This window comes from Lemur catta, chromosome 20 (assembly GCF_020740605.2).
Source record: "Lemur catta isolate mLemCat1 chromosome 20, mLemCat1.pri, whole genome shotgun sequence".
Lineage (NCBI taxonomy): Eukaryota > Metazoa > Chordata > Mammalia > Primates > Lemuridae > Lemur > Lemur catta.
The window spans coordinates 32,136,388-32,150,707 of record NC_059147.1 but is presented as its reverse complement, the minus strand read 5'-3'; the positions used below and the strand labels follow the sequence as shown (position 1 = coordinate 32,150,707).

Sequence of the window (14,320 nt, the reverse complement as noted above, 5' to 3'; positions counted from 1 at the left end):
CTGTGCTAATGAGCTGTGAGCTGTCCGCCCCACCCAGGACGGGGAAACTGAGGGAGCACAGGGCAGGGTTTCCCAGGGGCCGCCGCCCGGGAGCCCGCCCTCCCGTATCTGGGTCAGCGGGCGGGTTGCCTGCTCCAGCCACCGACCCAGCCCACGCTGGATCTGCCATGAATATTCATGAGCCTATCCGGTTCCACACTTTCATTTCTGGCCCAAATTAATAATTTACCATGGAGTTTCATAAAATCAGACATAGCTCATTAGCAGCTCGCCCAAAAGGCACTCCTGTCTTCCCAAGGATCCCGGTCTTGCCCCGTGACAAGCAACAACGCCCTTATATTTTCAGAAACGACCCGAGTTGTCACTGTCACAGAACCTGACACTGGGGGCTCCCGTGAGCACGAAGGCGGCCCCACCAGGGCACCGAGGCCTCTGCTCGAAGCTCCCGCCTCCGTCTCCAGGAAACTCTAGACAGGGACCCTGGAGGAGGATGCCATCTCTCTCGCCTTAGGCACCGCCACACCGTCCTGGACGCGCGGGCTTCGTGGGGGTGCGGGCGGGTGCAGTGTGTGTGGCTGACCGCATCTTCCAGAAAGACACCATCAACATCTCCCAGGCCCCACGCTCTTCTAGAACACTCCTGTGCCCCGCTCAAGGAGTAGAGCCCAATTCTCCTCCAAACAAATCTGGGTGGGCTCGTCCCTCACTTGTACCCAACAGAATGTGGTGTGACGACATGGGCCGTCCGAGGCTAGGCCCCAAAAGGCCACGCAGCTTCCTCCGTGGGAGCCGGGACCTGCCTTTGGAGCCCAGGCCGCCATGTTGTGAGGAAGCCCCAGCCACGCTGAGCGTCCGGCCAGAGACGGCCTTCAGGTGACTCCAGACTCAGGCCAGCAAATCGCCGCCCCCTCCTGTCTTCCCAGCCAGGGCCCCGGGCACCGCGGACCAGAGACCAGCCACAGCCCACCATGCCCATTCCGGATTCCTGGCCCGTGGAATCTGGGAGCAAAATAAAACAGTGTTTTATGACCACATGTGTCTTTATGAAGTCTCCCTCCATCCCCGGGAGTCCCCTGCAGACCCACCCATCAGCCCCCAACTGGCCATGTGACCGGCCCACCCATGGCCCGGCACCCTGCGTTGGCGCTAAAGTAAACATGGCTTAAGATTAGCCTATGAGTGAGACTTTCCAAAAGGGAAACCGGGTGGGGGTGGGGGGACGAAGGTGACACCTTGTCCCTGGGCCCTGAAGATCTAAGGTAAATGCTGATGACACTTGCAGGCTGCTGTGACCCCCCCAGGCAGCTGCGGCCCTGCCCCCTCGCCCTCCGCAGCAGTTCAGTGAAGACCCCGCTTTATCTCCTCCTCCCCTTCCTTTATGTTCTCTGCCGGCCCCCCTTTCTCTTGTCAGATAATCACAGGAAACCAGCAAACGGTTGACACAGTTACCAAGACGACCGAAGTTAGGACTGGCAGGGAGGTCTGAAAGCTAATCCTAAATGAATTATAGGACAAGAGTGACAAGGGGAGGGGAGTGTCGGGCCCAGTTCAAAGAAGGCCCCCGAGTCTGAGAGACAAGGTGCCGTCTGCTCGGGGCTCTGGCTGCAGGGTCTGTCACTTGCTGGCGCTGGCGGGTGACACTGGAATCCTCTGAGGGTGGGGAGGTTGAAGGAGAAATCTACGATGATGAAGTTCTCTGCAGAGCGTGGTCTGGCCCACGACGCCCTCCGTGCCACGAACCTCAAGGCCTCGGGTTGACCCAGCGCAGCTCTTCTGACGTGGGGGCAGCGGGGCCGGGCCCGCGCCACCTCACCAGGGAGGTTCCGCTCCTTCTTTATTTATTTAGAACTCGCCACCGTGTGAGCAGGGTGCTGCGAAGGGCCCCGGCTGGCTGACAGCCATTTCGGGGGTCTGAGCTCCTCGAAGGCCCCACGGTGGCCCACAGCGATGCCCTGCCTGCCCGGCCCACCACCTCCATCGTGACGCGGCCGGGTCTCTGGGGAAGGACTCTCTTCCCTGACGCCTGTCTGGAATCCAGAGACGGGGGCAGCACAGAGCACAGCCAGGAACTATTAATCCCAACGGTCACTGCAGCCAGTGGCCCTGCAGCACTTGGCCGGCGCCTCTCGCCGGCTCACTCAGACGGCCCTAGGAGGCAGGCAGCACTGTTGGCTCCATTTAACAGACGAGGAAACTAAGGCCCAGAGAGGGTAAGTAACCTGCCCAGAGCCACACAGCCAGGAAGGAGCCCACTGCTCTGACCCGAGTCCCTTGCTTAGGCAGCGCTGCAGCATCAGAAAAGCTTGCTGACCTTGAACCAGCAAGGCCTGCAGGCAGACCCCGCAAGGACACCCCAAGAACCCCGGCTGTCGGGGCCCCGCTCCTCCTGGAGTGCAGCCCCGGAGATCCGGGACCCTTCCTGCTTTTCCTCACACCCTCTCTCAGCCTTGGGCCTGGCCTAAGTACAAGTCACCCCACACCCCCTTCCCACACCTCCTGGGGACCCTGAGTCAGGGGACTAGGGCAGCCCGGCTCTGGGCGTGCAGAGGAGGCAGCGGTTTGGTTTTTGGTGGGGGTGGAGGCCACGTGAGAAGGCCACAGGGCGGGCAGCACAGTCCCCAGAGGGCTGGCGAACACACAGCCTGTCACCCCGTGTCAACAGCCTCCACCCCCACGCCGGCTCCCCCGCCCCTTCCCTGTCGCTGTTTTTCCCCAGAGCTCACATCACGGGAGCCTCCTGTGCCCACTGTGGGGACAGACACTTCACCAGGGCACAGCCCTCGGGGGCTTCTTGGCTGCGTCTCCATGTGCCGGGCACACGGGAAACACATGCTGAATACATACGTGAACTCACTGCTTAAAACCCTGGGCTGCGGCCCACTTGTGACAGCACCAAGTTCGTGTGTCATTGACCCTATGACATTCAAGACCCTCCAAAATGTGGTTCCTATCCACCCACCGGCTTCACTCCCACACCTTCTGACCCCCGCCTCGCCAAACCCTCCTTCCTGCCCTTCCAGGGAGGCCCAGGTGAAGGCCGCCTCCCCCCAGCCCCCAACCCCTGCCGGGCTCACCGCTGCCCCCACCAGCCACAGCTGCCGGGTGACAGCGTGACCCCCTCTGTGCAAGCTTGCTCTCAGGGCCCTCGGTTTCTGGAAGGGGCCCTGCTGTCGGACACCCTCTGGGACAGTCCCCATGGCCTCTCTCAAGGATGGGCCTTGCCACTAGAGGATGCTGCCAGGACTCGGGGCAGGCGTGGTGGCCCTCCCGGCCAAGTCCCCACCGGTGAGGGGTGGGGGTTCACCCCAGAGTAGCAAGGCCAGCTCACATGTCACCTCTACCCTGCGGCCTCCTCGCACACAGCCTCCTCCCCCACCTCAAACCAAACTGCTGCCTCCTCCTCACGCCCAGAAAACTCTCCACCCCTCTCAGCACAGCCCTGGTCACCCTGATTGTTCAGTCCGTGCCCCCCACACCACCACCACCACGCGGATAGGGACAGCCTAGTATCCAGGGCTCAGCACGCCTGAACTTAACGCTGTCTCAGGAGCAGCTCCCCTCTTCCTATGCATTCCTTCTCCCTCTACCAACCTCCTTCCACCCAGCTTCACACCCCAAGCTCTATACTTCTAAAGCCCGCCTCCAGTGCCACCTCCTCCAGGAAGCATTCCTAGATTTCCTCTGCCAGGACACTCCTGGCAGTTTCCAGAGCCCCGTCTTTACTCTTCTCGCTCCCTGTTTGTTCCTTCTTCCCTGCCCCTTGGCCGGTGACCTCCGTGCAGTGGCTGGCACCCAGGTGGGGCCTGAAGGGATGATGTTTGGGAGCTGCAGGCTTGTTTTGAGTCCCCCAGAGAACAGAACTAGGTCAAATGCATGTGTTCCTGCAAAAAGAAACATTCTAACAGTCCGCGGTGGCATGGCCGGTCTGACCCAGGCAGCAGAGCCCAGCCCGGTAACCCCAGGAGACCACCGAATCCAGAGGAGGGGAGGGGTTGGCCGTCTGACCTCTGAGTTCCTTCCAAGTCCAAAGTTCCATGACTTCCCGACCCCGCAGGCCATTAAGCAAGTGGCCAGATGCCCACTGGGCAGCGGTCCAGGCCTGGTCAGAGGGCGCTTCCTGTCTCGCTGCGGGAGGGAGGGAGCAAAGGACAGGGCGGACACTGATCCTTGGAGGCAGGGGCTGGACGCCAGCACTGGGTGGGCTCCTGCTCCAGGGGCGAGACCCGGGGGCCCCCCCGGCACCCCTCCCGGCACAGCTGTGACTGGCGGTGCCTGGTAAGCCCCACCCGGGCTGCCAGCAGCAGAGAATGCCGGAAAAAAGCACTTTCCCCTAAAGACTAGTAAGAAAATTCTCACCGGTTTTTTTCCCTTTTACCCCAAGCTTTCACAGCTCTAAATATGCCACACTTAGTAATTTTACGAGCAAACCACACTATACATCACACAGTTTTATGTTCCTAAATTAACAAAAGGACTTTAAATCTATATGGAGCTCTTAAAAAAAAAAAAAAAAAAAGAACACCTCGTGTATTTTTATTCCCTCACCCCCAAATTCCCTCTTCCCTTCTAATGCAAACCCCCCCACCCGTGGCTTCAAAAAATTTCCACTGACTGCGTGGCTAGACCACCAAGGAGACCACGTCATGACCTGCTCTGCCGAGGATCCGTGGGAGGGATCCCAGCCTCCCTCCTAGAAACCTACCTGAGGGGTTATAAATGTCTAATTCTGTTTTCTGCAAAGCACAGTAGGATAGGATGCACCCCTGTCGACGAAGAGGCTGCCTCTACCACCCCAGTGTCCCCAAAAGTCTGTGGAGAAGCATTTGAAGTCAACAGGCCCAGCAAGGTCTCCTGACCTCTCATTTCTCAGCTGCAAAATGCCAGGGTAGACCAGACGACCGGGTCGCGCTTGCTGTGGGTGAGAGGGAAGCCTGGTGGGTGTCCACATCCCGGGGGAAGAAGGACAAGTGACATGGGCACCGGGCTGGAAACAGAGACCCCCCCAAGTACAGACACTTCCCCCCTCGCTGGCTGTGTCTGGGAGCCGTGTGGCCCCGGCCGGCTGCCCCCCTGCCCCGCGCTCTCTCCTGCAGAGAGGACGGACTGCATCCCTGTGCACCCTCGGGCCGGAATCCAGGTATCGTGATGACCATTTGCTCCCAGAGCACAAAGAAAACTTCTTGTGACTCCTCCAGAGTCGGGAAGATAAGCAGGGAGAGTGTTTCCAGCGGGGCTGTATCAGATTCCCACCCATGGCGTCAGAACAACACATTTAAGCAAGAAAGAATCTTAATGAGAACCAAATTGGGCAGGGAGGTGGGAACCAGACCAGGCCCCTCGGAGCAGGGCTGGGCCGCAGCTGGGACACCAGGGCCCCCGGCTTTCCCAGCCGACAGATGGAAACGTGGCGGCCCCTCCCCATTTCTCAGGGGTATCAGAAGATTAATTAGTGACTGCCTGGAAAGTGCTAGATGGGAGCCGAAATGCTTGTCCCCGCTGAGTTTCTGAGCTGTAAATAAGCAGCTTTCTCAATCACAACTGAAATAGCCACGTTTTCCTTCTACCCGACTCAGATCCCATTAGGCCCAGGCTGCCCCCAGAGCGGGTCTGGGGTGGCTCCCGAGCCTGTCCCGAAGCCATGGGTTTCCTTACGACCCCACGGCTTGCTGTGACAAGCCAGAAGCTGGGCATGAGCCTGGGCACAGCTGGCAACTGCGGGCACCCCTCCCGGCCCCGGCTGCTGAGTGGCGCCCTGGGAGGGGAGCAGCAGCTGGAGGGCCTCACCTCCCGGCCCGGCGGGGCCTGGGCAGAGCCCCACACTGAGGCATGATGACGACTTTCTGGAAGGATTCTGGGGGTGGGGTGAAAAATACCACCTAGCGGCTCCCCCAGGCCGCCCGGCCCTGGCTTCACTTCTTTGGATACCCCAGCTCTTGGCACGGCAAGCCCCTCCGAGGCTGTGCAGAGAGGGACCAGGCCAGGCCTGACCAGCTGTCAATGACCTGCGCCAGCCGCAGGGCAGAGAAAACGTTCCAGGGGAGACCCAGGGTCCAAGTGCCACCAGCAGCAGGCTGCACGGCTGTGGGCCAAGCCCCGGCCCTCCCTGGGCCTCAGTTTCCTCACTGGAGGGCCGGGAGCATCCTTCCTGGCAGTGGACAGCCATCCCAGGGGGGGGCTGGGGTCACCAAGAGTTCAGTGCGGGGCCAGGCGGGGTCAACTGACAGCTGAGGAGTCCGTCCCTCCACAAATGCCAGGAACGAGATAAGAGGCCGGGAGGGCGCCGCCGCCAATACCAACGGCGGACTCTCTCCCTCGCGCTCAACAAATATTTATCAAGCAGGGACTCTGGAGCCAGACTGCCCGGGGTCAGAGCCCGGCCGCACCACCTACCGCTTGTGTGACCCAAACCTCTCCGTGCCTCAGTTTCCTCAGCTGTCCAGTGGGGTATGAGTAGCCCAACCTCCCAGACTTGTTCCGAGGACTAACAGTGGCACTCACTGTGTCTGGCACGACACCAGTGCTGGGTAAGAAGCAGCCACCCCCTGGCCCTCATCATTATTTTTTTTAACCTATTCGGGTGGTACCAATATTATTATTATCTTTTATGATTGTTACTATTGGTCTGGCACTAAGTCCGGCATAAAGGGGACACACAGTCCCCGGCCGCGGGGCTGGCAGTGCCCACACAAAAGGAAAGTTCGCGAAGGGACCCCATCTGCAGTTAGGCGCAGGCCATTCCCACCTGCCCGCACCCTCCCCTCACCCCCATCTCCCCTGGCACGTGTGCCTGCACCTTGCCCTCCTTGCCAACCAAGCATCCTCTGGGTCCCAGTCCCCCCGCCAGCGAAACGGCACAGAAGGGCAGACCCTGCACCACGGCGCGAGAGGCCTGGCCCAGAGACTTGAGTTCAAGTCCCCGCTAAGACGCTCTGTGACTTTCTACGGATAATTCCGCCTTAATAACTGTCATAGTGCCCATAACAAAACAGTCATTGTTATCATCACAGTCACTCACTAAGTGTCAACTGCACCCCAGCCACTGTCCTCCACGCCCCTGAAGATTCGCTCGTTTCATCCCTCACGCCGGAGGGTGGGGGCGCACTGTCTGCGAAGGGCAGACCGCAAATAAACATCCCGGGCTCGGCCAGTCCATATGGTCTTTGTCCAGAGACGCAAGTTTGCCACGACCCTGTGAAAGCCGCCAGAGACAAGACATAAAAGAGCAGGCGTGGCTGTGTGCCAATAAAACTTTATTTACAACAGGGCTGCCGACTGCGACCCCGGCCTTACCCTGACACTGAGGGAGACGCGATTCTGGATGCCACTTGACAAATGGGAAAATTGAGGCTGAATTGAGAGCGTCAGTCACCTGCCCAAGGACACGGCTGGGAAGAGGCAGAGCAGGACTTCACCCCGATGCCCGGCCTCCGTGCTCTCACCTGTAAAACAGGAGGAGCCGGTGCACTGCCGGCCTCACTGTGGGCCGCCCCCCGGGCCGTGGCTGGACGGGCAGGTTCTGGACCTGGCTCCCTGCGGTGTCTGGGATCTGGATCCAGAGCACCCGGGTGTCAGGCCTCTGCCTCTCGCCTAAGACCACAGGCCCGAGGCACGCCAGGCCCCTCCTTCCCACACCAGTGTGGTGGGCGACAGCAGCTTCATGTCTCAGCTCTACCACTTCCAAACTGGGCAAATCGCTGAGCCCCTCTGGGCCTCACTCTGCTCATCTGTGAAATGGGCAGACGGCAGCACCGATCTCAGAAGGGGGAACTGAGATCAACAGGAGAGTCTGCAAAGCATTTGCAAGCAGGCCTCACGGCGCTCAAGAGGACAGGGCCACAGCCCAGGGAAGCAATAGTACTGCATGTCACACTAAGACAACCAAGTGTAAAACCCCAGTAAGGGCTTTAAAAAACAAATACTCTAGTGGGGGAAATCTTCAAGCCCAGGCTGAGATTCAATTGTGCCCTGACCTGCCCACACTTCTGACCTCTCCTAATCTCTCTGGAGATCAGGACTGGCAGGATTTATCGGCCCCCCCCTCCCCCCGCCTGCCTGCTGGGGGCTGTACCCCAGCCCCGGCTGATTTTCCTTAAAGGCTTTGAATTTCCTAGCCTGACACTTCCTCCTCCTCTTTCCGAGGCTCCCTGTGTAAACAGAAAATCGGTCACCTGATGAATGAATATGCACCAGCAGCCACCCAATGGCAGGTGAAGTGGGGTATAGATTACAAACACCTGCGCTTTGAAGATGCCCTGTACTTAAGAAGATTCATTCTTGCTACAAGCTTGCTTGTCCTGAGCGTCTTGGGGGGGGATGGGGGGGATGGGGGGGTGTGCAAAGAGCTGGGGGGAGGGGCAGGAGATACAGGGAGGAAAGAAAGCTCCCTGCTGTCCCCAAGTCACAGACCAGGGGGGAGGCAGAACAGAAACCTCAGCTGCAGCAGGAGCATTCTGCTGCATATTGGGTTACAGAGCTGTGGTGAGTGTCACCAGGCACCAGCCCTCACTGTGCATCCTCCTGCCCATGGTGGAGACAGCTCTGAGCGGCAGGACTTCACCCTCGTGTCACAGCCTTTTTGTAAACTGGGGATTCCCAGTCCTAAGGTGGCTGCATCTGCTAAGGGACGTGCAGAGGGAGGGGAAGCCGAGCTTGCTATGCTGACTGGCATTTCAGGCAGTGGAGGAAAAATAAAAATAAAAAGAGATCAAGAATGAAATGGAGACCCAGAGGAATATTCCCATAAAAATGGCATAGACACCGAGCAGGAAACCTATGCCTGGGAAGGGCTGGGAAACTGAAGCAGCCACAAAGAAACTCAAAAAGAGTAAATGCACAGATTTGTCTACACCAGAAGTCTTTCCTACTTTTCAGAAGTCAGTTGGACTCTGGCGACCCTCCGCCCTGCCCTTTAAATCCGTGAAAACGTTCCGCTGGTCAGGACAACGAAGGCCACATCCAAAGGAGTTGGGTCCTGCCCTGCCCCCCCCCACCTCCTCCCAGGGACGCCAGGGTGGTGTGGGAGTCTCAGCAAAAGTGACAGGATCTTCTGAACACAGAGGAGAAAAAAACCTGAAACCCAACACCCGGCCACGTGCACCTTTCCCCAGCAAAACAATTCAGAAATAAACCTCCAAGGCAGCCTCTTCTGCAGAATTTTTAAGCCTCACCATGAGAAAACCAGGAACTTCCCCTCTGCTCTCCACAGCACCTCAACCTCTCCCCACCCCATGGACACCCCAGCTTCAGTGGGGACTGTGTGTCAAAGCCCAAGGGAGGTAAACTCAAAGGAAGGAAGGAAAACTGAAAACAGCTCATTCCTAGAACAAGCGGTCAGGGGCAGAACAGCCTTCCTGACCTGCGGTCACGTGGCCCCACCTGGGGCAGGCCCCGGGGGTTACTCCCTGGCCCCAGGGGACACTGGGGGGCTGCAGGCCCCTGGGGGTGGGCCCTGAGGGATCACCACTGGCTCTCCCCTCCCTCGCCATAAAGCCCTGGCCCACCAGCTTCTCTCTGGCCACGTCGCTCACGTTCAAGGTTCAGAAGTACAAATAGGGTGAATCAGAAGGGGCCCCCCCAAACCCTCTGCTGTCATCGCCTCCCTTCCCCTCTGGGGCTGAAAGCGCGACGTGCCCCGAAACAGAAAGTTACACGGCCAGCGGCTGTCAGCGCGCAGGAAGGTTAAGGAAACAGGAAGCCACGCCAAATACCCTCCCGAGCTTCCCTGGCCGCCCCCCCACCTCCGCCCTCGGCAGAACAAAACCTTCCAGGGAATCCCAGCAGGAACGGGGGGCGGCCGGGCCACGCTGGTGCAGGGCCCGCGCAGAGGGGTGGCTGGAGGGACAGGGAACCGAGCCCCAGGACTTGGGGCGCGGGGGGTGGGGGGCCAGCTGCCGGATCGGGGCGGCCTGCGGGAAAGTAACTTCACACCCGGTGCTTAACGCACCTCGGAAGGCTCGGCCGCTCGCCGCGCCGCCGCCGTGGAGCCGGCTCCGGGCAGACAAAAGGAGCGAGACGCACAAGCCCCGGCGGCGGCGCGGCGGGGGCGGCGGGCCGGGTGGGCGCTCCCCGCCGCATGGGGCGCACACGGCGTGGGCTGGACCGCGGCGGGGGGACCGGGCTGCGGCGCCCGCGGGGGGCACGGGGGGCACGGCGGACCCGCCGCCCGCCCCAGCCAGGGGGGTCCGGGCGATCAGGTGAGGGAGGGTCCCCGGCGCGCCGGCGCCGCGCGGGACCTGGGGAGGCGCACGGCTCGCTTACCTGGTAAGTAATACAGAGGCGGCTTCAATCCAAACATGGTTCAGGTTAGAATTCCATAGTGGCCAGAGAGGGACGAAGAAGGAAAAAAATAGATTGAAACCCAGCAAGGAAACAAAAAGCACTGTCCAAGCCACGGCGCTCAAAAATGTCCAAAACAATAAAATAAAGGCAGAAGAGCGATCCCAAGAGCGACGGAAAAAAAAAAAAATTCAGTCCTTTTTTTTTTTTTCTCTTCCCCCAAGATGATCAAAAGGCTCCGTCTCCGGCCGGCGCCCGGGCCATTCCGGCCTCCTCGGCCCTGGCAGATCCGCAGCGAGGTAACTGACGAGCAAGGACGGGCCGGCCGCCCCGCGTCTTCGCCGCGTGCGTATTTTCTGCCTTTTGGACTTGAGATGCAAATACAAAAAGGAGGGGGGAGCGCGGCGGCGGGAGCGGGCGGGAGAGCGGAGAGGACGCGAGAAAAATAAAGGGGGGGCGCGGGGGATGAAATTGGGGGGTTGAGATCGTCAGGGATTACTCATTTGAAAGGAAGAGGGGGAGAGGAGGGGGCACGGCGGCAGCCCCCAAGGCGCGCGAGCAGCAATCTCGCCTCCATTCAGCCATTTGAATGTCAAGGGCGAGGGTCAAGAGACCTGTTTCCAACAGGGTTTCACGTTCAGAACCAGAAGGAAAAAGGAAGGGGGGGGCGGCGAGAGGGGGGGGTGTCTCTGGTTGCCAAGGAGAAATCGGCTTTGTTTTGTTTCCCCTTAGCTACTGGGTGAGAAGGGGCGGGGTGGGGGGAGCGGGGGAGGGGGCGCGCGGGAGAGGGGAGAGGAGAAAATTAATACCCAAACAGCCAAGAAGTACCGAGGGGGAGATTTCTCCTCGTAAATAAAAGAGGCAGCGATTGCAAACAAGTCCCGGGCAGGAGGAAGCAGGCTGGGGAGCTGGCTCCCCTCCCCCCTCGCCACCCCTCCCCCCCTTTTTGGTTATCTCCCCGGCCGGCGTCCCACCACTGACTCAGAGGGGGGGTGGCGGGAGGAGGAGGAGGAGGAGGAGGAGGAGGAACTCGCGGGGCTCGGGCGCCCGAGCAGAAGGAGGCAGGAGGAGCGCGGGGAGGCGAGGGCGCGCGGCGGTGGAGAGCCCCTCGATCAATTTTCATGCAAGAATCATTATCGGTAAATTGGAAAGCTGGCTGGCTGACAGCAGATTTGTCTCCCCTAATGAAAGCGAAAGGGTAGGGGCGCAGCGGCGGGCGGCTGCAGGCGGCGGCGGCGGCTCCTTCCGTCTCTACGCGGCGTCTTCCAGGAGCTCCCTGCTTCGCAGCGCGATAATAATAGTTTCACTTGCGAGCTTCCCCTCGCGAGGAGCCGGGCGGCGGGGCCATGCGCGCGGGGCGCGGGCTCCCCTCCGCACGCCCGGGAAGGCGCTGCTGCCGGCGGCGGGGCGCTCTCCCTGCCCCAGAGCGGGGGCCGTTTGCAAACAGCGGGCGGCTGCGGGCCCCCCTCCGGCTGCCCGACTCCGCGCTCTGGCTGCCCGCCCGTGCGCCCGCCCTCCCTGCCTGCCTCCCCACCCACGTCTGACAGCCGCGGGAGCCGAGAGTTCACCCTCCGCCCGGACCGGGAGGAGAATCCCCAAGCCGTGACCCCGGGGCGCTGGGCTGCCTCTGGTGAGACCCACGCGGGGCTGCGGAAACGCACAGGCCGGCGGCCCGGCTAGCTCCGCGGGCGAGCGCTTGGCCCGCCTGCTTTCCTCTCCACCCCCTCACCCCGCACTCCACCCCTTAAAAATCCCTGTTGCAAGTGTAATCAAATGCTTGCTGCCGTCCCCCACACTCGCCCTGCTCCGGTGCATTATCGGATCCGGGAAGGCATGCTTCCAGGCAAACAGACCTAATAAATGCTATTACTGGGACTCTGCGAGCCCGGCTGCACCATAGTAACGGCAGCCCCGGCTAATTTGGTTTAAGGAAACGATCAACTGCACAGAGCGTGTGCGCCTGAGTGTGGAGCCTGTATCTCTCCTCCCCACGCCGCCTCTCTTTCACACCAGCTCAAGAAGGCCCCATGTGATAATTCCCCAAATCGAAGGGGAAAAAACCCTGCTGCCAAACCACATCCTGTGCGCTCATTGTCCAGCCCAGCGATTTTAAAGAGACAGGATCCATTTACCCACGTCCCCCCCCCCCACGCCTTGTGGGCACGCTGCAAAGCTGCTGCTTGATGTGACAATTTATTTCCAAGCCCTTTCACCTCCTGTAGGGCCCCTCGGTGGCACAACCAGCCGGAATCACGACTTGGTGACACTGAGGGGTCACCTTTTGACCCTAGATACAATCAGGGTTTGAGGAACAGACCGGAGCCCGCAGGTAAGCACTGCGGGGCACCGCGGTCACGCTAGGCTTGGGTTCCTGCCAACGCTCTCCAACCACTGCGTAAATCAGGGGTCCCCAGCGGCAGCCCCGGGGTCCCTGCTAAACGCGGCGGCTTCAAATGACAGTTGAACTGCCGGAATACTATACCCTAGAGGAAAGCTCTGGAGGGCAATTTGGAGGACGTGGGGGGGCCCGGCGTGCCTTCTGACCCCTCCGTGCCACTCGCCAACCCGCGTCCTCCCGCCCGAAAAATCTTAAATGGGCTGGGCGGAGCGCTCGGAGCCGAGGGAGGGGTGGCGCTCCTCCCCGCCGCCGCCCGCGGCCCGGGGGGTGCAGTGTGCCGGGGCCGCCTGCTTCCAGGGCCCGGCCGCTGGGGGTGCGAGCGGCGGCTCTCGATCCGCCAGCCCCCTGCTGCGCCCCCTCCCCGCGGGCGGCCGAGCGCGCGCGGGCACCGGCGAGGGCGCCAGGGCTGCTGACCTGGAGGAAACCAGCCGCCCGCGCGCGCCGCCAGCCTCTGGCCGCTCCGCCCCGCGCTGACCCCGGAGGTCGCGCCAGGCCCTTGGCGCCGGCGGCCCTTTGTTTCCGGAGCTTCGTGGCGGCGGCGCGCTCCCCGCGCCTCCCGTGCGCCCGCCAGCCTTGCCAGGGGGCAGCGCCGGGGTCGGGGTCCAGCACCTGCCCGCTCCGTCCCCCACCCCGCAGCCAGGCCTCCGCTTCGCCTCCCACCCACCTATCTTATCGCCCACTGTCACCCGCATACTACACAGTCTGTGCCCCTCTGGGACTGGGGGCGGGGTGCCAGGATGGGCGGCAGACCGTCTGGGGGAGCTGCTGCCCACCCCCCCCAACCCCTACACGAGCTTGGAAAAATCTTTGATCCTACTTGGGGAACAAAAATAAAACTATTTTGCTAAAAGACCCTAAACTATCAGCTTCTGTTGTCATTCTTTTATTGGTTTTTAATTCTCCGGGATTACACGAACAACAGTAGTAATTAATACTAAACCTTCCTCTACTGTATATGCTAATGGCAGGAGCCATAAAAATTAATTTGCAAACATGTCATTACACAATAGCTGTACAGGCAATAAACCTGTAATTATGGGCCAATCACAGGCAGGGTACAGAGGGAGGGGTGCTACCCCAATCTGCTGGTGCCCCCCTTCCCCTGCTACAGTGGGGGAGCTGTTGCCAGAAAGGAGCTTGCCTTCTGGAAGCCACCTGTGGAGAAGGCCGCTGGCTCTGGGAGAATGGGGGACAGGGTCTCTCATCTGGAGTTCCAATCAGGCCCTTGGACACAGCCACTCCGGGTCCCCCAGACTGAAATTGAGGGAGGGGCCTGGCTTGGGGTGGTGGGTAGTACTAGGAGGAGAGGCCCAGAGAGCCGGGGCAGCCCTGCTTGCCCTCTGGCTTCCCAGTCAAAGGCAAACATCTCCCCTAATGCCTGCATGGAATTATCTTAAAACGCTTGGGCCAAGCCCTAATTGCTTTTAGCCACACCCCTGGGAAGAAGGAGAGCTGTTGAGAGGCTAGTGACAGCTGAACCTCCTTTGGCCCGGGGTCTGGGCATCTCAAAGTAGGTTAGTGACATTTCCTGGTGACAGAGACCTTTGTATGAGATCCACTTTGGGAGGGTGGCTACACCACAGCTAGTGACCTGATGCCAAAACAGCTAAAAAGTATCAAGCGCCCCCCAGCCCCGCCCCAACCGTG

General features: G+C 60.6%; 1 protein-coding gene across 3 annotated transcripts in view; it reads right to left on the bottom strand.

Moving 5' to 3' along the window:
• GSE1 (Gse1 coiled-coil protein) overlaps positions 1 to 10,954 on the bottom strand; it is a 102,552-nt gene extending 91,598 nt beyond the window's left edge. For 2 of the 3 annotated variants that reach the window (XM_045533728.1, XM_045533731.1), the window contains exon 1: positions 10,258 to 10,952. In XM_045533728.1, coding sequence (XP_045389684.1) covers positions 10,258 to 10,294 — 37 coding nt within the window. In that variant the 5' untranslated portion in view covers positions 10,295 to 10,952. Of the gene's footprint in view, positions 1 to 10,257 lie in introns of all 3 variants that reach the window. The other variant, XM_045533730.1, reaches the window with a different exon arrangement.
• Positions 10,955 to 14,320: the final 3,366 nt, after the last annotated feature.